The sequence below is a fragment of the Patiria miniata genome, unplaced genomic scaffold, assembly GCF_015706575.1.
Source record: "Patiria miniata isolate m_02_andy unplaced genomic scaffold, ASM1570657v1 HiC_scaffold_20, whole genome shotgun sequence".
Lineage (NCBI taxonomy): Eukaryota > Metazoa > Echinodermata > Asteroidea > Valvatida > Asterinidae > Patiria > Patiria miniata.
In genome coordinates, this window is record NW_024037059.1 from 38,777,828 (window position 1) to 38,805,720 (window position 27,893).

General features: G+C 41.7%; 2 protein-coding genes across 2 annotated transcripts; one reads left to right on the plus strand and one right to left on the minus strand.

Annotated features, from left to right (window-relative positions):
* The first annotated feature begins 64 nt into the window (after positions 1–64).
* Positions 65–27,501, plus strand: LOC119729061 (trifunctional enzyme subunit alpha, mitochondrial-like). Its single transcript, XM_038201564.1, has 21 exons — positions 65–184; positions 9,415–9,468; positions 11,002–11,072; positions 11,767–11,900; positions 12,770–12,800; positions 13,374–13,481; positions 14,637–14,756; positions 16,075–16,177; positions 17,580–17,649; positions 18,070–18,122; positions 18,229–18,347; positions 19,370–19,489; positions 20,708–20,889; positions 21,185–21,220; positions 22,269–22,404; positions 23,356–23,442; positions 24,751–24,960; positions 25,140–25,335; positions 25,457–25,659; positions 26,446–26,500; positions 27,271–27,501. The coding sequence occupies exons 1-21, from the start codon at positions 118–120 to the stop codon at positions 27,414–27,416; spliced, it is 2,301 nt and encodes a 766-aa protein (XP_038057492.1). The 5' UTR covers positions 65–117; the 3' UTR covers positions 27,417–27,501.
* On the minus strand, positions 3,499–8,252 carry LOC119729062 (piggyBac transposable element-derived protein 5-like). Its single transcript, XM_038201565.1, has 2 exons — positions 8,122–8,252; positions 3,499–6,492 (listed from the first exon to the last, which is right to left on the minus strand). Exon 2 carries the CDS (start codon positions 6,396–6,398, stop codon positions 4,101–4,103), a length of 2,298 nt encoding a protein of 765 aa, XP_038057493.1. The 5' UTR covers positions 6,399–6,492; positions 8,122–8,252; the 3' UTR covers positions 3,499–4,100.
* Positions 27,502–27,893: the final 392 nt, after the last annotated feature.

Sequence of the window (27,893 nt, forward strand, 5' to 3'; positions counted from 1 at the left end):
GGACATTTAGACGAGAAATTGTGAGATTTCCCTTTCATCATGTGCGTATTTGCATCATGCATGTTTTCTTTCGAAGATCAGAGGTTAGAGGTCACAGCACCGATTCAGCCGGCAAGGATGGCGACCACACGAGTTTTCGGAGCTCTGCGAGCAATTTCTCGGACAAATTACACGCATACCGGAGGTTTGTGGAACATAGAAATTAAATAGTTGTATGTAAGGTATAACAGTTGACAGTTATTGTTCTTGGAAAGCATTTGTTGATGTCTAGACCCAGAAATATTTGTACCAAAACTTGCCGGTCATGCCATTTCGTCGTGGTCGTTCACAGTGTTTAATTGGTATACCGCCCTCTATCATCTATGCAAAAAAAAAAGTACATAAAATAGTCATTATTTGGTAGCTCCCCCCCCCCCCGGCCCCCAATATTTGCTGTTTTTAATATTATTAGACTTTAGAGAGCCCTACATCAAATTGTGTGAACATGTTGGAATGGGCCCTTTTTTTTGGCCATGTTTTAGGCTAGGCCTAGATCTATCGCGGTAGAATCGCGTTAGAATCACGTCAACGCAGCTTGTGAAATAAATTAAATGATATACGAGTGGACGCGTAACGCGCAAAATCTGAGACAAGCAAAACTTAGTGTACAAAAACTCCATTAAGTGATTAACTAAGGGGCGGGGCTAACTCGTAAATAGCGATAGGTCAATTGTTGTCGGGCCCTTCCCCACGGGCATTGCTAGGGGGTGTGTGGGGGGGGGTGTCACCCCCCCCCCCCCCATTATTCGTACGGTTTGTCGGCAAGATCATGGTCACTGATGGTGCTGTTGGCGGAAAAAATGTTGCCACCTAATGCCACTTTTTTCTTCATATATCATCTCAATGAAGGTCAGTCATTGCAAAAATGATGAAAGACATGAATCCGGGAGTAGAAACATTTCCAATTTTGTAAGGAAAAACTTAACAAATTTTTGTTGACTCTCCATAGACGTTGTACACAATCGCTGAAGTGGCATCAGGTTGCAATATTTTTTCCCTGTTGGCAAAATAGAAAATGAAGAATGGAAAAGGAAGGGGATGAAGGGGAAAGGAAGAGGGAAGAAGAAATCTCCACTTATTAGGATTTTAAGACACCCCCCCCCCCTCCCAGTCTGGGACCAGGGATCAGGCCTAAACAATTCACGCACACATGTACTGAATGTGTACACACAGTTTTGCGACAAGCAAATGTCCAAACTTTTCAGTATATATATGCTGGGGCCAAATTTTTTACGATTTTGTACACGTTGAACTTGTCCCACTGAAAAAATTTAATCCATTCAAAATCAAAGTAATCAACATAATTAACCATTCATATATTTGTGGAGGAAATTAGAAATGGAGTTACACATGTAAAGGGATCATTTTGGGCAGAAATGATCAATTACCCTCATTTTGCGTGACCGTCCTACACAAATGTAAAGTAATGAGCTATAATGACACTCATGTCCCGGTACATGTACAGTACATGTACATACATCATGTACATGTGCATGGTACATATATACAGAGCGTACGAGTACATACCACCACAAAAGTACATGTACATGTTGTACCTGCACAAAAGTACATACATGTACCTGCAAATCACATGTTTCTTTGTCTTTTGATGGTGCCAGGAAACCAATTAATACAATGATAGGTTTTCAGGTCACCAGTTGCCTCATAAATGCTCACTTCCTGAGTCCGACCATGTGTAGGGCACCCTTAAATGTGGAGCTAACTAGTTAAATTTGAAGAAAAAAAGCCAATTGACCAAAAAAAACAAACCAGCTTGATTTTTCAGAGTCCAAATTTTCACCCCTGAAATTCGTTCTCGCTCACCATTGCAAGAATCGACCAGTTTTTAAAGGATGGTTAATGTGTAGATGTTTTACTTCTTTTAAGCGTTCTGCGCCTTGGACATTATTTCATTTAAAATGTGTTTTGTAGCCCAATTGGCGCATTCCAGGACGCCCACCCAATGTAGAAAATCATGACAAACCTAAATCGGCTTATTCAAAAATTTAAAAAAAATTAATTATAACTTCCATTATGGTACTGCCCCCACCCCTAGTTTTTGCAGACATCATCCTGCATTTTCAAAAAAATTTATTTCATGATTTTTAGTTGGTCGGCAGTGTGGTCTTGCCACAGTGAAGCAAAGCAATGCAGCTACGTGTATCAGGAGCAAACGCAGAATGAACAGTTACTAACATACTTTAATGAAAAAAAATGAAAAAAAATTATCGCACCCCATCTGTATATTCTTTATTTAGTTATAACAATTTGGAGCCCCCCCCCCCCCCCCCCCATGCTGGGGTAAGTTTTGAAGAGGAAAGTGATTTCAAACTAAGCAAGCAAGAACACACAATATTTATTGTAACGGTGCCTTTAATTAATAACAAGTTAGAGTGCACATATGGCTCAATTACTCACTTTAACAAAGTAACAAAATTGAATATGTTACTTAGTACAATGCAAATTGATACAACAATACACATACATGTACATGTAGCTTGGGGATTTTTACTTATCCAAGACATCCATGCAATATCACACCTGCAAATGCTGTTCAAGAATATTATCCATGTACAAAGCTGGTATACGTAGATACATGAACAAAAAACTTCTGATTTGGTAAACATTTCAAATGAATTTGTCATCTCCCTAGGACGTGTAGTGTTGGAAACAAACAAACAAATAGTGAAGTTCTGTCCTCATTTTCCAGTACATGTACATTATAAATTGAACTTGCTAACTCCCTAGCATGATTTACTAGGAACCATACCCATCCTGGCAAATTCCAACACCATATGTGAAACTGCACACACATATTTCTGACTTTGATTCTGGGGGTGTGCCAACTCGATGTAAAAGACTGTCAGTTAAGGGGTACTGTACCCATCCTGACAGATTCCAGCATGCAGTTGGGGTTCGATGGGTTGAGTTCTGTAAAACAAACTTCACAAATGTTCTTGGTTAAACTCATGTACATGTACCAATAATTAAATCAAAATAGTCTTCAGCAGATGTACGTACAAAATCCTTTAAGTTTCACTGAGTTGCTGTCATTGAAATGTAGGGTTCAAATTGCCATCCTTGGCACAACAAATTTATGTACAGTACATTTACATGTGTGTAGTGTGTAAGAAAACTATTAGGCCAAAAAAAATAATAAGTCGGTCCCTGGTCAGCGCGCGCGTCGATTTTAATCATGCGCGTCAATCTTTTTTTTCCAAAATGTTCCGCGGTAGCTCCAACAGCACCCTCTATTGCCGTACCTCCTCAATTTTTTTTACCAAATTGCACCAAGGCAAATAATCGAGAGCACCAAGGCAAATAATCGAGAGCACCAAGGCAAATTATGGAGGACACCAATGTACATGAGGACACAAAAAAGCAAAAAAAAATCCGTGTCGCCGCGTCAATTCCGGAACTTTGGTCTGACCAGAGACAAAAGATTTTTTTTTGGCCTTACCTACATGTAGCTACTATCATGACTATCTGCGATTAAAGAATGACATGCAAGTAATTAAACAAGTACAACATAACAGTGTGAACATTTCATTATAAAATATATTCACTTCAACTCCTGCCTTGGACTCAAACTGTTTTCCAGACAGGTACTGCATTTGTAGAAGGTACATGTAAACTCAGACTCCACAGTTCCTGCAAAACCCAGCAGGAGGCTTTGGAGGATTTTGGAAAATGAAGATAACATGTACCCTCCAAGCCATAATTATTTGACATTGGAATTTTTGCTCTTGTAAACTAACCAGTTCATTTCCAAATTCCTACACCATTTGTACACATTGGTGACTTTTGGAGGATTTATTGAAAGGTTGGTAGCCAAAGGAAATCACAGAACTTGGGAGTTCAGAACTCGTACAAGTCTTTTTGACAAAAAGATCTCGAGCAGTCTGTCACTTTTGGAAAATAATTAACCTGACACATTTTTGTGAAGAAAGTTTGTAGGCACATCAGACCACAGTGATGAATAAAACATGGCTACAGTTTGTAATTCTTCAGGGACAACTTTTGCCTTGGAAAGTAGATAGATGTACGCTTGTGTCCTATTATTAAGTAACAGAATGGAATTCCAAAAAGCACTGGCCCCGGCACAGATGAACATTACAGCTGGAACATCCTGTGCGCGTTTGTACTGGCTTCCCCTTCTTGGTCTTCCTCCCTGCCCTGCGACACTGCATGCACATCTTGGGGTAGAGAACTTTCATCCTGGTGCACACATGGTTGGGCCCATTGATGGCAGGAACCGGAGCGGCGTTGGTGGACTGGTACACCGGGGTGCCCTCGGCGAAACCCGCGATGAGAGCCGTGGCGATGTTGACGGTGAACATGCGATGGTTGAGCTGCTTGCCCTCGGTGTTGATTTTGTAGCAAATCCAGGCGTTCACGCGAGCAATGTCAATGAGGAAGAAGAAGATCCGCTTCCAGGCCTTGTACTTGCGGTTGCAGGAGTGGTAGGAGCGGAGATGGTTGGAGTGCTCCACCCCACTCTTGAACTTCATGTAGTTGACAGCCTGGGCGGGTGCTGGGATGTTCGCTTTGGTGGGCGTCTTGGCTCCGGTCTCCCGGATGGTTCTGGTGAAGAAGTCTGTCAGCTGGTTGCGGTACCCCTGGTGGCAGGTGGAGAGCAGCGACATCACCTTGACGTCGCGCCAAAGAACCAGCGTCATCTGCCCCTGCTGCCATGCCACGCTGGTCCCTCGGGGAGAAAGCAGCATCGTTTCCATCAGACGGTCCTTGCCGATGGCGCTTCTCTGTCTGTTGTTGACGTCATCTGGTAAACCCTTGGACGAGAGGGCCACAGCACCGCACAGGTATGTCTGATTCACCAGCAGGTCTTTGGCAAGCATGGTGGACGTGTACTGCGTCCCACAGTACAGCTGATGGTACCGGCCGAGAAACGGCTGCATCATCTGGAGAGGGAGCTTGTGCCTCTTCCGACCAACCTCTGAGTGAAGCAGCATGTGGAGGAGGTAGCCTGAGCTTGCTTCGCATACTGCGTAGATATCTGTGCCAACATCGACCCGAAGTTGAGGGAAGAATTCCCTCCTGGTGTTGGCCTTCAAGGAGACCTCATCCAGGCAGAGCTCCCTCCTTGGGTTGTAGTTGGCTTTGCAGGCATCATTGACTGTGTTCCAGATGAGCTTCACAGGGGCTAACGGGTCACTGTCTCTCTTGCCGTCTGCTTTCTTGGTCATTTTGCCGGGATTGGTGCAGGTCAGGTGCTCGGCGATGAGGTTGAATCTCCCCCGGGTCATTGTTGAAGCCACCATTTGGTTACGGAGTCCAGGATGGGTCGACCAGTCATCTTCATTGTTGACGTTTGTGTGTACCCCCTGAATCATGCGAATTCCGATCCAGGCTTTGATTTCTGCCTGTGTAGTCGGCTTGAAGCTGGCATGGTGCTCGCCAACAATGTTGGTGTACCGGGCCATCTTGGAGAACAGAGTCATCGGAAAGAAGCTCAAGAAATAAGCCAGAGGATTGTCGTCCCCTGGTCGTTCAATGGTCGGACCGTATGGTTGTCTGCCTTGAAATTCGTGCACAGGTACATCCTTGAGAGATCTGGTCCATCCATGTCGATCTGTGGAGTGCTTCTGAGGCGTGTTAGAAGTACCTTGCATATTAGGAGTGCCCTGTGGCTGCTGCGACCAGTCAACCAACCAATCACCTGCTGACCCTTGCTCCATGTTTGAAGGTTGCTTGCAGACCCTCTTGGCCGGGGACGGCTCTTCATCGGAGGAAGAATCGGAAAAGGATTCCTCATCTGATGGTATGGGAGAGAAGTCGCTCTCATCATCTAATGGGGCGTCGCTGTTCTCGTCGGTTACAACTTCTTCCTCAAAGTAGACTTCATCTTCCATGGTGTCAAACTCCTCCTCTTTAATGCCATCAAGTGAATAGTAGTCAAACTTGGGGGCAGTGGATAGGCCAGAGCCACTAGAACAAGGGTCCAGGCCTGGGTTAGCAGCAGAGCCGCCGGTAGAGCTGGTCAAGGAGTCTGTCGATCTGGTCACTCTGGTCGGAAGAACAACAACTTTGCCTTGGGCCTGGGTCGAGATTGGGCCGCAGACTTGAACGGGAACTGGGTGAGCATGGGAGAGGCTTGTGGATAAGTCTTCCTCTGTCTTTGCGATTGCACCAGCCGGCGCATCAGAGTCCTGGGCCAGGGCTGATTGCAAAATGGGGCTACAAACATGAGCCGGAGTTGGGTAAACCACGGTAAGCCTTCCGGTTGCATTTGTCTCCATCTCTGTGGATACTTCAACTGGTGGATCAGTGACTTGATCCGAGGTCGGGCTGGACTCCTGGCCGTTGGCTTGATCGGGAACTGCAGTCTTGTCATCCATGATTCAGCAGGCTGTTTAGTCACTGGTGTACAACTTCACTGGTGACTGAAGCTGTTATCATGTAGACAAAGACACTGTAGACTGGAATGCAAGTCTGAAATACAAAATATATTACATGTAGGTGTTAATAAGGTAAGGTTTCATACATATTAACATTGAGCAATTATATACTTCTTTTAATTAAAATTTCATTCTTCAATTTAAAAGGCAGGAGAGTCATCAACAATATCACAATTTCTGTTAGTTGATCCTTTGGGAAAATCTGTTTGGTTTTGTCTATTATTATAATTATCATTTTTTCTCATTCATTATAGGCGCATCATAACTTTATTCTCACCTTTGTTCTTATTCATTATAAGGGCATCTTAACTGTATTATATTTTGAGTCATTTTTAAATGTTACATTATGAGAAATGAAGTACATTGAAAATCAATATCATTTGTAAATGTAAATATATGTTAAAATATCAATTTTTAGTCTTTTTAAATGCAATAAGAAAATAATGCAAATATGTAAATTTATACCAGTATAAAACTTACATGCCATTTTTTTATAATAACGTGCAAATTAATATCCAATGAGTCACGAATATACTACATTTTAAAACAAGGCCGCATACTTTTTTGTGGTAAATCTTATTCTCCAAGTTATACGTGGAATAACATTTTCTGCTTTATTTTTTGCATGATTTTTTGGTACACTCTAGAGGAAGGCCATTTTTACATCATACATGTACAATTTTTACATTTTAATACATAGCCTATTCCACAACACAGACATATGCACACTATCAACAAAGTGCACACAATACACATTTTCGATATTCGCTATGCATCTTTTGACAACAAACCAGGCAATTTGTGCACAAACCAATGGGGAATGGGAACCAGTCAAGCTTTAAAGTATTTTTCTTCATTATTTTTCCAAGCTTAAGTGATCAATCGATTCACCTACCGGTAGACAAGTACAATGTATGAAATATTATTTGCAAATAATATTCACCTTTTTAAACTTTAGAAATAAAAATAAGAAATAATCTTTAAATAAATGTCAGGATACCAGTCACCAGGCACAGTGTAAAATAGTTGTGATTGGTCAGTGTGGGGCGGCGTGACCTCGACATCTTGATTGTGATTGGCCAATATCATTCATGATATTAATATTCATGAGTAACAAAACTATTCTCTAAAAGGGATTACCAAAAACTTTCTGTGTTCTAATAGGCTTTAAAGAATGATTTTAGGAAGATCATATGTCAACTTAACAGTACAACTACCGTATGTGTCAAAATATATTCACTAAATTCCTGATTTAATGAGGAGGAATTAAATGAAAGTTGCAACTGGTACTTGGCCCCATAGGTTTGTGCACAAATTGCCTGGTTTGTTGTTTGTTTGTCATTCAATCCTAAGATGCATTGCGAATATCGAAACTTTAGGTTCATTACTGCGCACACCAAAATTATACTACTTCAAGTTCTAGTAATACATCATACATGTACACTATTCCTTCCTCCATGGTAGTACTACTAGCTTTTTCCATCTTAAGATGCAGCCATATGGTTTACAAGTGCATGGTGAACTGATCATACACCTACACAACTCCATACAGCCATGCTCAATGCCCATACCATGGAGCTATGCCCTATACTGACAAAACCAAACAGCCAAATTCACACAAATTCTCATCTCCTCATAGTTTAGAAATAGAATCAGTACTTACCTGGATGATTAACTTGATACACGAACAATAAACGGAGTACACCTAAACTGGATGTAACGTGCAAGACTAGCGCAATGACGGCGAAACCCTTCTGTGCTGTGCAGCAGTTTGCCAGTACCACACTACATGTAGTACAACTACAAGGCCTGCCAGTGCATTGCATGCATCATACATAATCCTCCAAATCCAGTCCCAGCCACACTGCACTGCTTATTCAAGGCCGGTACTTAAACTTTGACCTCCACACCACACAATGCCTGTGTGGTTTTGAGCCCTGCTGCAATCTGATCCAGTAAGCATATGCAGGCAGGTCAGCCATGCAGTGTGTATTATTGTGCATTAGGGACATGTTTATTTATAGTCCTCCAAGCCTTGTGATAAGCCTACACAGCTCTGTCTGCCTTTGATGCATAAAGTAATGGGGCCAGTGTGGAGTACAGGCTATACTCTGTAGAGTTTCATTGGTTGTGATAGCTGCACACAGGATTACTGCTTTGATGCATAAATGATGGGGCTTGTGTGGAGTACAGGCTATGCTGTATTCCATGGCATTTCATAGGTTGTGACAGCATTACTTCTGTAGCATTTTGTGGGATTTGTGTGGGCCCTTGGGGGATAGGGGTAGCATGAATAATTTTCAGGAGAGGCTGTTCTTGGTTATAATAAATGTTAATTGTCTGAGGATGAAAACTTGTATTTTATTTTTCCAAGGGAAAGGGGATATTGAACAGGAATTATAGGTTCATGTGTATTTGTTCCGGATGTAAAATTAATAAAACTTTTCAGATGTCAACTGGTAATTGGTTTGTGAGTCTAATTATTTGTTTGGGAAAGATTTGAAAATGACAACATATTTTTTCTTCAGGGGGAAACATGAACATCTTTAATTTAATCTACTAATTTGAAATTAAGTGCCTTAAAGTTAAAAATGAGTTTTTAATAAGGTGATTGTCTGCTCAGCACGTACATCGTTAAAATGAAATGTTAAGATCCTTTCCAAAATAACAAAACTCTAATAATACCGCGTGGCCAGAACCAAGTACATGTAAAATAATGTACTTATACAAATAATATACTGTAGGAGAATTTATTTCTAAAAAATACTCCCCAAAATATGAAACAGATTCCAGAAAATGTATAAAATAACATCTGTAAGTGTCCAATATGAACTTAAATTTGCAAAACTCCCTCAATCTCAGTCCAAAAAAATTCGGCATAATTTTGAAGAGTATTTCTGAAATTGCAATGACCAGTGTCACGTCTCTTTCTCTTTTTATTCCCCTCTCTGTGCAGGTTGTCGAAGCATGGCCATGCCCAGGTATTTTTCAGTGTCATCAGTGGTTGCAGGTAATTTCTGAGAATGTTGAATTTTCTCTAACCCTCACTCCCTGGGAATTTTTGCCGGGATGCAACCTCAATCTGGAAAAATCCTCCAACTGCCTCCATGTAATAATTGCATACGGCCTCAGTCCTCCAAAATCCTCCGTTATTTTTTGAATGTGGTCCTTGGAGGGGTGACCACTGCCTCAATCCTGCAGAATCCTCCAGCAATCACTGTTAATATGTCGAGGCAGAGCCAGTGACATCCTGGAGCAGTGCCGATGATTAAAAGTATCTAGGCCTAGATTTATGCACGGCTGAGCATAAACAACACAAGGTCCGGCCCAAGACCTTGACACAGTGCATCCTCCAAACTCAGCTACACGTTTTTGCCATATATCCTCAATCCTGCAAAATCCTCCCTTTTGCAAAGAGGATTTTGGGAGGATTTGAGAAGGTTAGGTTTAATTAAGGGAATAAATGTGTGCTCCGGAGGTTTTTATCACTCTGTTTAATACCACTTAGAGTCTGGGTGCTGATAATTACCCGAGCCGGAGGCGAGGGTAATTATCAGCACCCAGACTCTAAGTGGTATTAAACAGAGTGATAAATACCGACGGAGTACATATTTATTCCCATTCATAAATACCTTTTCGGTAAAAAAAAAATCATATAATTCGTTCAAAACATCCCGATTTTGTTCAACAAATTTTCTTTATGCTTTTTGAATCATCCCTCCTGCAAAATAATGGAGTGTTCAGCTGGCGAGTAAGATGAAAACAACCCTTTTATGGAGATTGACGCGCGCGTATCATGTTCTATGCGATGTCGCGCAGAACGCACCTGGCGCGTTGCGTTTTGAATTTAGAACTATACAATTCTAACTCCCTGGTAGTGTTGCGCATGCCTACGTGAGGATTGTGAACGTTCAACCAATGAAACGATAAGAGGCACTGATTTTTAGGAGTCCACATTTTATTGTGACACTGGAAAAGTGTTTAAGACCAGCTAGCCATGTCTTTATCATCCGTTTAATACCGGCCACGTGACGGGCTCTCGACCAATAGGAATGGCTAAACTGTCTGAGGTATTTATGAATAAACTTTTAAAGGTGGAGGATAGAGAATCCAATAGTTGGCCCTTGGTCTCCCCTCCAACCTGTTCTGGTATCTCAAAACATATGATACTCTCAAAACACATAAAGGTATGAATTCATGGTTATCAAAAAAAAACATCTGGTACCTTGCCTCTCCATCTTATCATTTTCTCCACAGCCATGCTACCAGACTACTTATGGTTGACCTAAAAGGACAGATATATAATGTCAGTTCAAGTCTTGGGCTTAAGAAAAATCACTTGGCTAGTTGACAGAACTGTCCTTTGAATTTGAATTGCGACCGGAAACATGGATGGCGAAATACTGAGTAGTTTGGAGGGTTTTATTTTGTTCTGCTGCTTTAATTGCTACACTAATTCGGACTCTATAAGCCTATAAATTGCAGCATGCGCAGCATAATGCATCTTACATTACTTATTTACCGTTTTCATTCAATTTGGCAGCCAATAAGCATGTCAGCTATGACGTCAAGGATGAGATTGCTGTTGTACGAATGAATTCACCAGATTCGAAGGTAAGATCAACCGTGTCTACAGTACAGGATGAGTAAAAAAAACGAAACCCAAATGTCGGAACTTTTGTTTTTGTGAAGTTCTAAATGTAGCACTTTCAAAATCTAGGATATGAAAGCTCAATTCAGTACATGAGTGATTTGAATGATTCTTGTACTAAAAGAAAGCTTATGAATTGGGCTTTCATATCCTAGATTTTGAAAATGCTACACACAGAACTTCCCTTAACCAATGGTCCCAACATTTGGGTTTCGTTTTTTTTACTCACCCTGTATACTTTAACCCAAATATGAGAGTATGTACACGGCACCCCTGAAGTATGCAAGATGTCATGCATATTGTAAACAGAAGAATCGATGGAACCTTTACTGCAAAAACATTTCAGCACTTTTCTTTTCATGTTGATTCTTGAGGGATTTTGTTTGTGTGGTTTTTTTTTTGGTTTGTCAATGAAAAAGTTCTTTTAAGAACGATTGGAAACAATTACTTTGTATTTTTGGCTGAGTACAAATGCAGGAAGTATATGGATGTGGGGTTGGACGATTGAACTTTGCAAGAATTTGCTTTTAAATCGAAGATGGCAAACGTAAAAAAACAAGTTAAACAACATATCAAATGTGTCGTTGAAAATGGATAATTTCAAATGTGAAGATTGACGACAAGTCTGTTGAATTGGAATGCTTGTTCTTTGGCCAGGTCAACACGTTGTCCAGAGAGTTCAACAGCGAGATAGAAAGCATCATGGGTGAGATCTGGCAGAATGATGCCGTCAAGGGCGTGGTTCTCATCTCATCCAAGCCAGACTGCTTCATTGCAGGAGCTGATATCAAGTAAGAAAGAGAACGTCTTAGGAGTTGTGATCTATCCGCTGAAAATATTGCAGTGAGATAACTTCAAGTGAACTCGGTTTACAAAACACCAGTAAAGACGGCGATCCGTGAACTTTTGATTAGGCCAAAAAAAAAAAATATTCGGTCTCTGGTCAGACCAAAGTTCCGGAATTGCGGCTTTTTTTTTTTTTTTTTTTTGCCTTTTTTTTTTTTTTCTTCAAGCTTGGATTGTACAGACAAGGTGGGGTACTATTTTGCTTTTTGGTGTCCTCATGTACATTGGTGTCCTCCATAATTTGCCTTGGTGCTTTCGATCATTTGCCTTGGTGCAATTTCCCATTCCTTGGTGCTCTTTGGTAAAAAAAATTGAGGAGGTGCGGAAATAGAGGGCGCTGTTGGAGCTACCGCGGAACATTTTGGGGAAAAAAAAGATCGACGCGCATGATTAAAATCGACGCGCGCGCTGACCAGAGACCGACTTATTTTTTTTTTTGGCCTTATTAAGCTATTGTTAGACTTAGCTCTGGGGTCAGATTTGTCAGGATTTTTCCTAATTTCAGGATTTTTCCCTTTTTAAATCTGGATTTTCTGAGGTCTTTCCATAAAAGTTTTTTTTTACCACTAAATTTATACAACAAAAGAAAGGGGTATTGTAAGGGGTGCATTTAGGTAAATGCAAGCATATATACCCATAGACCCTACATTGCTCTGGGGCCCTCGCCAACCCTTTAACCCTTTTTGTCAAGTATTAAAATGAAAACATCCACGCCTTGGTGTATTTACTTTGTGAAATATTTAACAAGTTTAATAGTGAGTTCTGAATGTGTTCTTTTTATTTTGACCATTGATTACCAAATTTATTTCTGCAGCATGCTGGCAGCATGCAAGACAGCTGAAGAGGTAAGCCTTATTTTGATACTTTTTATCTTCCCCAAAAAGTTTTCAGCAGGATTCACTGTTACATTTTGGTTGCTCTATAAATTTAGCATCCAAAGTGCGATATTTTTCCTTTAACAATTACCTCAGAACTTTGTAATTTTCTATTCAAGTATCCTTGAGAATGACTTGAATTTTAATTTTTTTTAGGGTTCGTAGTTTGCTGTTCATAATCATTCTTGGAGGATGACCGCATCCAGAAATACATCAGAATTTTAAAATCATGATGTCAGATGTGACAGGCAAAGGACAAAAGTGGACCCCAAATTTATAGAATGCCCCTTGCGTAAACCCTGTGATTTTTCTTCGAATATGTTCATACATTTCTGCACCCTTTGTTTAATCCCTCAAAGTTTTGAACACTAACAGTTACCTATTTGTCCTTAATTTCTTGAATACAGATTTGAAAATATGATCTGCACAATGTCACAGCTATATTTTTTTACCAGAAGAAATTCTGATTTTTCTGATTTCTAAATTTGAAGACACCTTTCGTTTCTATGATTGTTTTGTGGGCTTGTTATTCATTTTGTCCAGGTGACGGAATTGTCCACCAACGGTCAGAAGTTGCTAGCCAGGGTAGAGTCTAGCCCTAAGCCGGTCGTAGCGGCCATCATGGGCTCCTGTCTTGGTGGCGGTCTGGAGGTAAGATCTGCTGTGGTGTGTTCCATGGTATCTTTGTACCAATCTTAAGGAGTATAAAAATCTCATGGACCACACATGTATCAACAGAACAATTGCCATGGTTGTCTTTTCTAAGGTGCTTTTGCAGTTTGACAAATAGTGGGCCTTATTCACGAGTCGGCCATATTAGATTGAGAGTGAGGTAAAATCTTCATTTTTGGAACTTGTGAAGAGAAATGAAAGCAATGACGTTACAAATTAATACCAGTCTGCTCTGATGAATAATTTAAAATTTGTGATTAAACATACTCTAATGTTTTAAGGCTTATTTACAAAAAAAAATGAAAGTGAGGCTACAGTGAATAAATGGTCTGGCACCATCCCTTTCAACAGTTCACAATGTATGAAATACATGCAGGGAACATGACAAAATGGCCAACTTGTGCATACTTAAGGCCCTTGGGACCATGCAATAGAATTTGTATTTACTCCTGCAAGATATTTTTCAGAGTTTAGTCTGAGATCGGATTTTATAATCTGAGAGAAAGACATTAGGAAAAAAATGCATCTTTCAGACCTTTCATCCAATTTTCAGACTTTTTTTTTTAGTTGACAATATCATATGTGTTAATGAAACCTTTTACATTCATCTTTTTGTCCATTTTCCCTTAAATTTGTGGTCTTTGTATTGCCTAACTGAGGGTGTTTCAGATTCTCCTAAATCGTCATATGGTAATGCAAATTTCCATATTCATGAGTAAATCTGTATCGAGTTTGTTAGTGACTTCGTCATGCAAGCGCCCATTTGCTAATCACTCAAGTTGCGTTAATTTCCGGTTCCATTAGTGTTATGCTACACCGTGTGAAGTACGCATGGTTGAATTGAGATGACGTCACAAAACCGAACCGGATTGTCATAAGGCAAAAGCTAAAGCAAATCCAGCTGCATAATAAATTACGCAAATTTTAGACTTTCCAATGCCAGCTTCTCCTTCTCTAGTTTTCTTTTTTGTTTTTCCTGGTAGATTTCAAAGAGGAATCAAGTCCACAAACTTGTTACAGTGAGCTACAGTAGAACAGAGAGTAAAATCCAAACTTTACAGTGATGTTTCACATTTGCGTAATTGTCAAGTTCCTGTTTTTTATATTTTTTCGGTTGTGTTTGCCACTGTCCAGGTCGCGCTGAGTTGTAAATACAGAATTGCAGTGAATGACAAGAAGACGCAATTGGCCGCACCGGAGGTCTTACTAGGCATACTTCCCGGGGCCGGGGGCACACAGAGACTCCCAAAACTGGTAAGAAGTGGAGAAATACTTTCTGTGGAGATTTTTCACTACTCTGCCATTTGTTAAAGGGAATATACATGATTGGCTTTTGCTGTAATTTTCAGAAATGAACTATTTGAGGGGTTAATATAATAGATCAAATATTGTTAGACTGACATATTTGAAGGTTTGTGTTCGAAAATGCTGGAAAAACCAAGAAAAACAAAAACGTTCAAGTAGTCTGGTTCCTTGACTCCACTAAAGATAAAATGGATCAATTTATAGATGCCGGAAAATTGTAAGGTAAGGGAACCAGTCTAGCTGGCCTGCACCCGTTCATGAACATGTAACCAATAGCAAACAAAATGTGGACTGAAAAAAGTGTAAAGTTGGAGGAGTAGTTGAAAAATAGTTAGGTTTTTCCAACGGTGGTCGGCCGACCACCGTTGGAAATGTATACAAAAATACCATTTTCTTGAAAATGACTTCACACCAGGTGCCATAATTTTACAGGATGCTTTAGACTGTCATTTACCAACATCCAAGTAAGGTATTTCGTAAAAACTTGATAGTTTTATTTTTTGATGTTTGCAAATGTTGTATATTCCCTTTAACTGAAAAGGTAGTTTATTCAGCAACAATGCTTACGAGCTTGGGTCACCTACAAATAAAAGGTGATAGGGTAATCTTTTGATCATTTTTAAACAAGGAACTTTTGTAAAAGACGAGAAAGAATCTGTTGTTCTCCCTTTGTCTGTCTGTCCTTGGGATGTATGCAATTTAAATACATACACCTTTTGCCCTTTTATAGCACATCAGTGATAGGCAACTAGGAAAACAAATACTGTAAGTTTTTTGCAAAGATTCTTTGTTTTTAAGAGGAGCCTTAGAATAAGCCATTTGCGAGTAACCTATACCCTTTGGGATTTACATTTGAAAAACGTCTGGTACAATGACTTGCTCAGAATGCTTGGCACATTTTAACTTTGAATTCTCCAGACCAAAGACACTGTTGCTAATCACAAGATTCGGGGCAAGCTCTTGCATAGTTACGTAAGAGACGCTCAGCACCAATACATCGTTCACAATGGGTGAGAATGGCACAAAGACACCAGACCATGCCGGAGCTGGGGGTTGCTAGCATAAGGCTTGCCCCGAATCACGTGATATAGTAACAGTCTCTTTGGTCGGGAGAATGCTAGGTTAAAACGTGCAAAGCATTGTATTAAGTCAGCGTTCCAGATTTTATTCAAATTTAACCCGCAAATGGCTTATTGGGCTCTGTTTTGACCGCGTAACAATACTGCAGGATGCATTTTTGTACAAATGTCTGTTTTATTTTTCGCAGATTGGTGTTCCTAGTGCCTTTGACATGATGTTGACCGGCAAGAATATACCGGCCAAGAAGTCCAAGTCCATGGGCCTGGTGGATCGCCTGGTGGAACCGCTCGGTATGTGGGGTTATTCCGTGTCGGATTAGTGCTGGTCCCAGAGGGCCAGCCTAGTGTCTTGACTGACTGACTGTCTGTCACTTGTGACTTAGACTGGTTGTAGGTTTGTGAAGAGAGCCGGGCAATGCTATTGTATAGGATTACCTGTGTGACGTCAGTGTATGGGCTAATTAGCCCATTGTGTAGACCAAATGCATGAAGAGACTTTCAGTGAATAGCTTTACTTTACTAGGCTTGCCTAATCTTTTAATAAATAAATAATAATAACAGGTTCTTATATAGCGCTTTTAACTAAGATCAAAGCACTTTACATTATCATTACCCCTGATCATTGGGCCAATTAAACATTCCATATACCACCTCAGCTCCCTGGGGAGTATACAGCTCGATGCAGCCTGTTTAGGCGCAAGGAAGCTAATTCAATCACAATAACCATCACTGCCCTCATAGGTACCCATTTACTCCTGGGTGGAGAGAAGCAATGAGTGACAAAGTGCCTTGCTCAAGGGCACACGCACCATGACCCCGCCAGGACTCAAACCCACGACCTGCAGCTTTACCCACAGACCACGAATCAGTGCCCTTAACCACGAGGCCACAGCACTCCACAATTTTTAATTGAATTTTTTACTTTATATAATTATTTACTTAATTTTTTTTATTTTGTCTTAACCCTCCTATTGATAACTGTCACAAAGTGTCAAAAAATCTATCCACTTCCTCTCCCGTAGCTTTTGTACCGGCTGGTTGCCAACTGCCAGATCCCCTATGGATTAAACCGTATAATTGTCAAAACCTGTTTGATAGATTAGGGGTTTGATAGATTAGGGTGACCATTAATACTGCTACAGCTTGTGTAGCAGCCATTTTAAAGGGCAATGGCTTTGTTTGGCTGGAATGCATGAGCGAATCTTTTGTGCCTTCATTGTTACTGAGCTAAATCCATCGTTGACAGGCACTCACCAGTGCTTACCCACCACATCTATCAATGTCAGTCAAGGCATGGTATACCCTCAGTTAACATACCACAGCCTGTAAATTGTACCAATATGAGGCCAATTTACAGACCTGTTAAAACCTGTCACCTGATAGACTTTGACGTGTAGGGTAACTCTCTACAGATTGTCACTGAGAGGGAGAGGGTTAACAAATTGATTACCATTGTGTATATTTGTCCTCTGTGCTTATACTTACTTACTTCACCAGCGCTGACCAACCACATCTGTCAATGTCAGTCCAGGCATGGTACCCTCAGTTAACTACCACAGCTTGACAATTGTACCAATACGAGGCCTAATAGATGTCACCTGATAGATTTTGACGTACAGCTTAACTCTCTACAGATTGTCACTGAGAGAGGGAGGGTTAATTTAAATTAAGTTGTTACCTGTCCTTTTCTCAGGTCCTGGCGTGAAGTCACCACAGGACAGAACGCTAGAATACCTAGAAGACGTTGCCGTCCAAGCAGCCAAGTGAGTAGACAATGCAGCCAGGGATGCAGTCCGGTCCATCACAAGTCCCTGCATAAAAACGGTGTATGCCACATCACAGCAGTCAACAATTGTTTTGCTATATCGTGCCACGAACTCCAAAAGATAAATGGTTGTAATTTACTGTGTGAGAAATAAATTAAATCACTGCGATGTAACCTTTGATAACTGGTTTTAATGTCCTACCGGACATGCGACTGAGCGTTTGACGTTGTGGGAACCACAACGCAAAGCTTGCGCGCCTCGCCAGCAGGTTCCACACGCACGCGCAACGTGTGCAGTGTGATATCTCGCAACAGTGTAACAATTTTTTTTTATGCCATGCACTCCCAAAAGGACCATACCACAGCATAAAATGATTTAGTTGGTTCTCACAGATTAACATTTTCTTTTTTTGTACAGAGACATTGTTTCCAAGAAGCTGAAGACAGAAAAAGTCAAGGGACTCACACAAAGTAAGTTTTCATTTTATGGTCAAAGTTTGCTTTTTTAATCAAGTGACAAGTGTATGGCGGTACTGTTTGTAACTTCGGCAACTTGCACTTCAATTCCGTTCAACAGAGATGACAGACTACGTGATGAGCCTGGACTTTGTCAAGAAGCAGATCTACAAGAGGGTCCACGGAATGGTCATGAAGCAAACCAAAGGCCTGTATCCAGCGCCGCTCAAGATCATCGATGTAAGTCTGCTGCCAATATAAACATTGTTGAGTCTTTGTTGTTGAGAGTCGTGTTCTCTCTGTCATCTGTGAGCAATGTGCACCTGTGTCCACTGTTTGCTGAGAATAAAAGGAAACAGTAATTTACTGGTTATGCATTTCAGTTTTAGCATGTTAGGATCGAAAAACATCAGTATTAAATGCAGATTTGTAAATACCTAAGATAGTTTACCCATTCCTATTGGTCGAGAGCCCGTCACGTGGCCGGTTTGAAAAGGTTAATAAAGACCGGCTGGCTGGTCTTAAACATGCACTTTTCCAGTGCCACATGAAATTTGGACTCTTGTGAAATCCGGTTCCTTTTTAGCGTTTTATTGGTTGAACATTCATGATTCTCACGTAGGCATTTGCAAGATTACCAGTGAGTCAGTATTTCATGGTCCTAAATTCACAATACACTGACACAGCGGTGATCTGCGCCAAATCGCGCAGTACGCGCGACGCGTGCGCCAATCTCCATATAAGGAGTTGTTTACGACTACTCGCAAGAGGCACATACCATAATATAGCTAGCAACATCGTTGGAAATTTATAATTTTTGACTTGTTTTGACTTTTGGTCCGAAAAGTGGGGTTTTGCCTTCAGCTTGGGTAATTATCAGCATCTAGACTCCAACCGGTCTTAAACATAGTGTTTAAAACAGGCCAAGCACATATTTATTCCCTTATTTGCAAATAGCCATACTACGAACCTACCAAGTTTCATTCTCTCCATGGGTCTGTGCACAAACATGCATGCATCAACGTATGGCAAAATAACCCTCTACCAGTACGTGTAATTTAACAAGCTCTACAGTTTGAATAAATGTCGAACTGATTTGAATAACACACCAGTAGTAAACAAAGATGTGCAAATGACAATACTACGAACATACCAAGTTTCACACTTTCCATGGGGCTGTGCATCAACCTGAATGCACAGACATATGGCAAATAAACCCTCTGTGATTTGAACTGACGTTAGCATTGTTGTTGTGGTTTCAGGTGGTCCGGACTGGTCTTGATCAAGGTCCCGAGGCAGGCTACCTCGCCGAGGCCCAGAAATTCGGGGAACTAGGCATGACCCCGCATTCCAAGGGACTCATGGGACTCTACACTGGCCAGGTAAGTCGGAATTAATCATTCAGATTAATATCAATATTAGGTTTTGCCCTTCACCGACGTATAAACACTGTATACTCAGTGAGTTACCTCCAGAGTGAAAGTTGGGAACAAAATCACTCGGGTGGGACTCGAACCCACGACCTACTGCTTTCTAGTGCAGAGGTCTTACCACTCGACCAACGAGCTTGGGTTCGAGTCCCACCCGAGTGATTTTTTTCCAACTTTCACTCGGGAGGTAACACACTGAGTATACAGTGTTTATACATTGGTGAAAGGCAAAACCTAATATTGATTTACATCACCCCGACGCAACTTCATCTTTTGAATAGTTTCAGATTATATTTGAGTTTTTCCACTTATTTATAAATAGTCTAGGATAAGCATTTTATTCAAAGTTTCAGTACAGGTCATCATGAAATACTAATTTAGCTGAAACACATGTTTTTTTGGTCGTGGTGGTATTGGTAAAGACGACAAAAAGTGGCAACATCATTTCATGGGGACTGTTATAAGCAGAAAATCACGCCCAAGAAAAATGGATAATGTTTTGAGTTTGGGAATTATTTCTCACCTGCATGAACTTGAATCGTTTTCTTAGCTTCACACAGAGTTTCCATACAAGGGTTTCGAATCCGAAAAATTGCAGTCAAAGAATCTACAGGCTGAGTCAAAACATAAAAATACCCAAATGGCAGGACCAATTTTTGAATGAAGTTTTGCCTGTAGCACTTTCAAAATCAAGGGTATGAAAGCCCAATCAATGAGCTTTCCTTTAGTACAAGAATAATTCAGGTCACTCATGTACTTTTCAAGTTACGGAATTTTAAACATAACCACCGTTTTAAAGTTCTGTCCACAGCTCACAAAAAAAGTAAGTGTTCTTTCAGCAAAACGAAAACAATTCACATGCATCACTATGAGACGATGACTAGAGCAGGCTAGTCGAAACGTTGAGACCAAAGACAAGTTCTTTTAGAACTTACAGCAGAACTGTTCTAAACAGAACAAAAAAACAAAACAAAAAAAAAAAAAAACTACTTAGCAAGTTGATAATAAGCAGGACAAGTTCTTCTCAGAACTAATATCTTCTAAGCAGTAGTTATTACCACATGGTGTTACCGCAAAACCGAAACGATACTATGAGAATTGTTTTCGTTTTGCTGAAAGAACACTTACTTAGACGCACAAACTGCTCATTGCGTTGGCGTTGTCTTTCAGGTCATCTGTAAAAAGAACCGCTTTGGAGCTCCTGAGCGCCCAGTGAAAACGCTGAGCATCCTGGGCGCCGGTCTGATGGGCGCCGGTGTCGGCCAGGTCAGCATCGACAAGGGAATGCACATCATCTTGAAGGACATGGCGCTGGACGGCCTGGCTAGGGGAGAGGACCAGATCTACAAAGGGTAGGGCTAGGGTGTCAACGATGCCCTTTTTCATGATGAGTTATTTATCGTGATATTGATGTCATGATACGATATGCATCACAACTTTCAGCGTGAACTTAAGTAAGGGAAGCTGTATGACATTTATGTACTAGTAGTACTGTAGATGTGTCCAACACAAGTCCATCACAATTCTGGTCAAACGTAAATCAAGAAAGTATCGTGTTGGCTGAAGGGAAAAAAACAAATATAATATTTACACCTCCCCATCGCAAATTCCACTTTGTAAAACATTTTTCATTTGTTTGTCTTTTAGGTTGAACAAGAAGGCCAAGAGAAAGAGAATTACAACGTAAGTTTACAAAGTGTATTGATCATGTAATATCTTTGTTATTCTACACCATCAGTATTTTCGTAGCAATATGCGGTACACGTAACACACATGTGTGTATACTGTACATAACATGGTGTCACAAACAACACTGCGCTGTTATTGTTGGTTTGTGTCAAAGTACTGAATGAAAATAGTCAAGAATATGGCATATGTGTATATTATTAACAACTTAGAGTCCGCTATCACATACTCATTATGTACACGCCTGTGTGTACGTTTGGTAGAGATTTTATGCACCAGTAACAGTGTTAGTGGTGTCTGAAGGCGGCAGGTCAACACTTGATGGTGTCCTTTTGACAACTACTTTGCTATTGAAACTTTGCTATACAAGTACGTTAGCACAAGACGCGTGCAACTTTGAGCCAGTATGTACTGCTGTATTGTTACAAGCTACCGTAGGACTGTTGTCCATTTGGCCAATCATTGGCTTACAGAATGCTTGACCAATGCTGGTTCAAGGGCCATTTATTCGCTCGTTCTCAAAGCCGGTCTTTATATCTCCGTCAATACACCCCCACGTGATCGAGTCTCGATAAATCAGAAGCCATTAACTCTCCAAGGTAATTATTAACCCTAACTCCCTAGGCCTTTTTGCTAGGATGTAGCCTCAATCCTGCAAAATCCTCCAATTGGCCTCATGGGAAAATAGCATATAGCCTCAATCCTATGACTATGACTGTCAATAGGCTATGACTGTCAATAGGCTGAGGCAGAGGCAGTGACATCCTGGAGCAGTGCGGAGGATGTCAAGTATAATCAAGGACTAAATTTATGCACGGCTGAGCATAAACAACACAAGGTCCGGCCCTAGACCTTGACACAGTGCGTACCCCGAAATCAGCAACGCACTTTTGCCATGTAACCTCAATCCTGCAAATTCCTCCAATTTGCAAAAAGGATTTTGGAGGATTCAGGGCAGTTAGGGTTAATGCAAAATAAAGTACTTGTGCACAAAGTACAGTGGTTTCCTGAAAAATTCTGTTCATGATTTTATTTTATTTTCCAGCTTTGAGAGGGACCATCTGATGTCCAACCTGACCGGCCAGATTGACTACCAGAACTTTGACAAGTGTGACATGGTGATTGAGGCGGTCTTTGAGGACATCAACATCAAACACAGGGTCATCAAGGAGGTGGAAGCAGTAAGTTACAGTCAGGAAACATTACGACAGAAGTGCAGTCAAACAAAGTGGCAAGCGGAAAGATCATGACCCAATTTCACGGCGCGGCTTAGCACACGATTTTCTGCTAACAGAGCCTCTGTCTATTTCATGGAGACCGTGAGCATAAGCACAGCAAAAGGCACGCTTACTTCAGAGGAAAAATGTGCTTAACTTAGTGACGTAACAATAGAAATCTCCATGCACGCGCGACCGTTAGCACGTCCACGCAGTGAAATAGTGCTTAAGGTTAGCAAATTTTTCTGCTATGCTAAACACAACTTTTCTGCTAACTGTTAAGCAGCGCCGTGAAATTGGGCCATGTCCAAAAATCATAACTGTACTTCGGAAGTGAGAGGTCAATTTTTGGCACAATATTTCTCTTACACGTCATGCGATTTTTTTTTCAGTTTCCATAAATTGAGATACTAGAGGGTGATTTTGTTAAGAAATCGATGTATAAAAAATAATTTTAAAAACTCTGACTTTTACATGCTAATTTTCCCATTTGAGGGGTCCGGAAGTGCGCCACCGAGGGTCAATAGTCGTGCTCTATTATGAGAAAAAAATTATGAGTACAGTACTTTGTACTTTTAAGGGCATGGGTTAAGTGGGGTTTTTTTAGGGGGAGGCCATCGTACAGTCTTTTGGGAATGTAAAGTGCGATGCGATGCGATGCGAGGGTGCAGCCTAGCCAACACCAACTCGGGACTTGGTCGCTGCCCTCCACTCTTCCCTATCCAGCATTAGGGCCCTCAGCTCCCCCGTGTCACTGAGACCAACATCCCGCCGCAGCGTGTCGATGTACGTGTCTAAAGTAAAATAGTAAAAAAAGAATTGTTGTAGTATACCATGTGACATCGTCTTATGCAAAGAAGATGCAGAATCTTTCAGTGAATGTTCTAATCTTTTTCTATTTCTTTTTGTTTTCAGGTGGTGCCTGAGCACTGTGTGTTTGCATCCAACACGTCCGCCCTTCCTATCACCAAGATAGCTGAAGCTAGCATCAGACCGGAAAAGGTAAAACATCTCGTAAAATAGAGTCTACCATCTAGTAATACTTGCATAAAGCAGGATTGACTGGCTGTGACTGTTTATGTAACTTGATACAGCTTTGCTTCGACTGTGGGTAATTGATAAGCCAGCTGTGCCCACTGCTTTGTCTGTTCATGGTCTGTTGACTGAGATTGACTCGTCACAGTGTTTGGTGGAAATATGATTTGACTGCTGGTGACTAGCCCGTTTTAAACTTATAGCAGGGGACAGTGGTTCTTCTTCTTAGTTCTTGGTTGGTTCTTCTCCTAAGGACTTCCACAAGGGAGTATAACTAGGAGGCCAGAAACACTGGGGCAAACCCCTTCTCTTAGCGATAAGTGTTACTTGGTTCTTTTACGTGCGTTAGGCCTTATACAACACACGGGACCTTCGGCTTAACGTCCCATCCGAAGGACGAAGCAATAATGGTTAAGTGCCTTGCTTGAGGGCACAAGTGTCCGGGCTCGAACTCACGCCACTGTTGCCTCTGAAACACCAGAGCATGAGTCTGGTGCTCTTAACCGCTAGGCCATGACACTCCAGTGGGTGGAAATTTTGACTGTCTGTGACTGTTTAAATAGCAGGAGGGTTAAACAGGGGATAAACGGTGACAAAGGAATGCCGTTGTCGCACTGTAGACCAAACGATTAATATTCACTAGTGAAGACTTGTAAGGGCTTGACTACAATTCTGTTATAGAAATGATAGCTACCTTTCAGAGTCTGATTTTGTTAAGCATGACATAGCTTGCGAGATCGTCACGACCTCTTCATTCAGCGTTGTTGGCTAAATCCCTCCGCTCACGTGACCACCTTTGGGGCGGTCACGTGAGAGCAGATCACCATAGATGGCGGGCAGATCGTATCCCGCGTCCCTGTTGAGTGTTGGGTTCTGGGTCTTGATCTCTATGGCCTCCCTGATTTTTCTGTTCCAGAAGCGTTCCTCTTGTGCTATGACTTGTACATTGTCCAAGGTGATGTTATGCCTTTGTTGAACTAAATGTTCACCCACAGCCGAGAGGTTTTTTTTGATCTTGTGTGCCCCTTGAATCTTGTCCCCATAGATCTACTGGTCTCCCCAATATATGTATCCGTACACTCGGGGCAGTTGAGTTTGTATACGACACCGCATTTGTTTGAGTTGGGAGTCTTGTCCTTAGGATGTACAAGGAAGGACCTGATGGTATTAATCAGCTTGTGGTAGGTGTTGACACCATGGTCGCGGAATATGTTGGTCAGTTATTTGACACTGTACCATGTGTTCCTTCTTCCTCCTTACGATTCCTTGCTGCAGGTCATAGGCATGCACTACTTCTCCCCCGTCGACAAGATGCAGCTCCTGGAGATCATCACGACAGACAAGACGTCCAAGGACACGGCCGCCTCGGCCGTCAACGTGGGGCTGAGACAGGGCAAAGTGGTCATCGTGGTCAAGGATGGTCCTGGGTTCTACACCACCAGGATACTGGGTCCCATGCTGTCTGAAGCTGTCAGAGTTCTGCAGGTAAGCTGGTGTAGTTAGATCTTAAGTTTTGTATTAACAAAACAAAAGAAATTGACTCAACAGTCTTGTGTGGTTTGGAGTTTCCTCATCTTTTCTAACTTCCCAGCTGCATGCCTGACTGTATTTGGAGTGCCAATTATAAATTACATTTTGTTTTTGCATGTTTTTGTTACCAACAGGAAGGAGTCAACCCCAAGGATCTAGATAAGTACAGCACCTCCTTTGGCTGGCCTGTGGGCACGGCCACCTTGGCCGATGAGGTCGGCATCGACGTGGCGGCACACGTGGCCGAGTTCCTGGGAGGTTCCTTCGGCGCACGGTTCGCAGGCGGAGACATCAACGTCTTGAAAGACATGGTCAAGGCGGGCTTTTTGGGTGAGGAGCAGGAGAAATTCACAAAAAACGCCGGCTGCTCACGTTGTTAATTTCTTAACCCTTCAGGTCGTAAGATTCAACAGAGAACTTTTCTCACGTTGTTACTTGCTGATTCCTTCAGGTCGGAAGTCGGGCAAGGGTTGCTTCGTCTACGAGGGCGGCTCCAAGAACCGCGAGGTCAACCCAGCGGCCGAGGAGATCATGAAGAAATATCTCATCCCCAAGAAGGGCGCCGACTCCATGGAGGATATTCAGCTGCGTCTGGCGTCACGGTTTGTCAATGAGGCCGTCATGTGCTTACAGGAAGGCATCTTGATCTCGCCGGTAAGCAAGGGGGCCAGACTGTTTTCTTACTTGTCAGAATTGCATCATTTGTCATGCTTCTTAAGCCCGGTTCATACTCGGCGTGTAGGCAAAAAACGAACGCGAATCTGTGATGTCATGGCAAGTATTCGCACTGCGAATTCGCAAAAGTTGAACACATTTCAACTCGGGTGAACTTCGCAGCGAATGTTTCATGACGTCAAATTCGCTTTGCATTCACATTCGCATGAAGTATGAACCGGGCTTTAGAGTAAAAAAAAACCAAAAGCAAATAATTGTCATTTTTGTAGTGCACCTCAAACTAAATACTCCAATGTTTTCTCCACAAACTGCTTGAGAAGTTGCCTTTCGCAAGGTTACATCCGCTCAGTGTGAAAGCGTTTGATGCAGAATTTAGTACAAAAAAGGGGGACACACAGGAATAATGCATTCTGGAATCAAAGTACATTGAACAAGCTATAGATTTCAAACAAGCTATCGAAGTTATGTAACACTGACTCTACAAACAGCTGCCTGTCAAAGAGTGTTACGGAAACCTTAGTTGTACGTCATTTCCAGTTGAAAAAATATAAACAATCTGTATGCAAACCCTAGAATGATAGACCATGTCCGTATAGACATCAAGACATAATGACGTCACGCTCTGTTTTCGTGTGTGCTTTCCTATGGGAGCCAAGTTCGGGACGAGAGCCAACTGTCATTCTGTCTTAACTCTATTGCTCGGCTGACAAGCGAGGTGCTGGCTGATTATTCTTGGTCCTTTTTTCACCCTCTTTTTGTGTGCAGGTTGAAGGTGATATCGGAGCCGTCTTTGGCCTGGGTTTCCCACCATTCCATGGAGGTAAGATTGACAAAATGCCGACACAATGGTGTGCTTGACCCAGGGTGCGGCGCAAAATGTTTCAGGCTAAGTTTAGGTAGCATTTGCGTTTGGGATGAACACTTCATAACTATTGGCTAAGTTTTTTTTGCTAAAATTGCAAAAACTAGAAGTAGCCTGATAAAATATAATGGGTAAGGCCAAAAAAAAAAAGTCTCCGGTTTCTGGTATGGAGCTTGCCCAAAAAGTGGTGCGGCGACGCATTTTTTTTTTTTTTTACCTGATTTTTTTGCTTCAAATGTCGGCTGATGACTGCAAATGGTCCTCGACTAAACTTAGTGCAAATATATGGGAGTCCAGAGAGGCCACATAAAGCTTAATCTCGACCATAACCCAATCTAAAAACACGTTAAAATTGTGCAGCAGCAGGATTCCAGTCAAACCAGTGAGTTTGGCGGTTTTGAGACATCATCTTTTATTGAAAAAAAAACTTTTTCATTTTGCCGACGCGCATGGCTACGGCGACGCGCGCGCATACCAGAAACCGGAGACTTTTTTTTTTTGGCCTAAAGGAAGTCAGGAATAAGGAGATTATTTCCCCCCCCCCCCCTTTTTAAGGGGGATTCCCCCCCCCCCCAACTCTTGGATCTAATGGAAAATGTAGCAGAAGAAACTGACATCGGGCTAAAACGTGCCTTGATTTAAATCCATATGTCTACATTGAAGAGCACCCATTGGCCAACTGTCTTTAATGTGTATTTTGATGTTATTAATTGATGTTTTCATCACAGGACCCTTCCGCTTTGTGGATCACTTCGGAGCGGCCAAGTTGGTGGCCACGATGGAGAGATACCAGGGCTTGTACGGGGACGAGTTTGCCCCCTGCCAACTCCTGAAGGACCACGCCAAGGACCCGGCCAAGAAATTCTACCCCTAGTCCGTCTCATAGAAGCCACCGTTGCACTCAGCGAAAAAATCAAACGACAGAGCCAAGCGTTGGCCTACATTGTAACCTTCATTTTCAGACATCGATTCGCAAAGTCTGTTCTGTTTAAAGTTAGACTCACTGAATGGATTCTGTGGAACTTGGTATGTGTGCATTGACCTATCGCAGTTTGCAAATTAGCCACGCCCCTTAGCCACAACCCTATGGAGTTTTTTTACACTAAGTTTTGCTTGTCTCAGATTTTTCGCGTTCCGCGTCCATTTGTATATCATGTAATTGGACATTATTTCACAAGCTGCGTTGACGCGATTCTAACGCGATAGGTCAAATGTACACCAAAAAGAAAATCAATACTGACAGGCCCATGAGATGTGTTTTTCAAGAATGGACTAGTTTGTTTATCGTGAGAAGAAAGGTTTTGGTTAATACAGCAAGATCGTTTATGGAGTCACTATCGATATGTAGAAA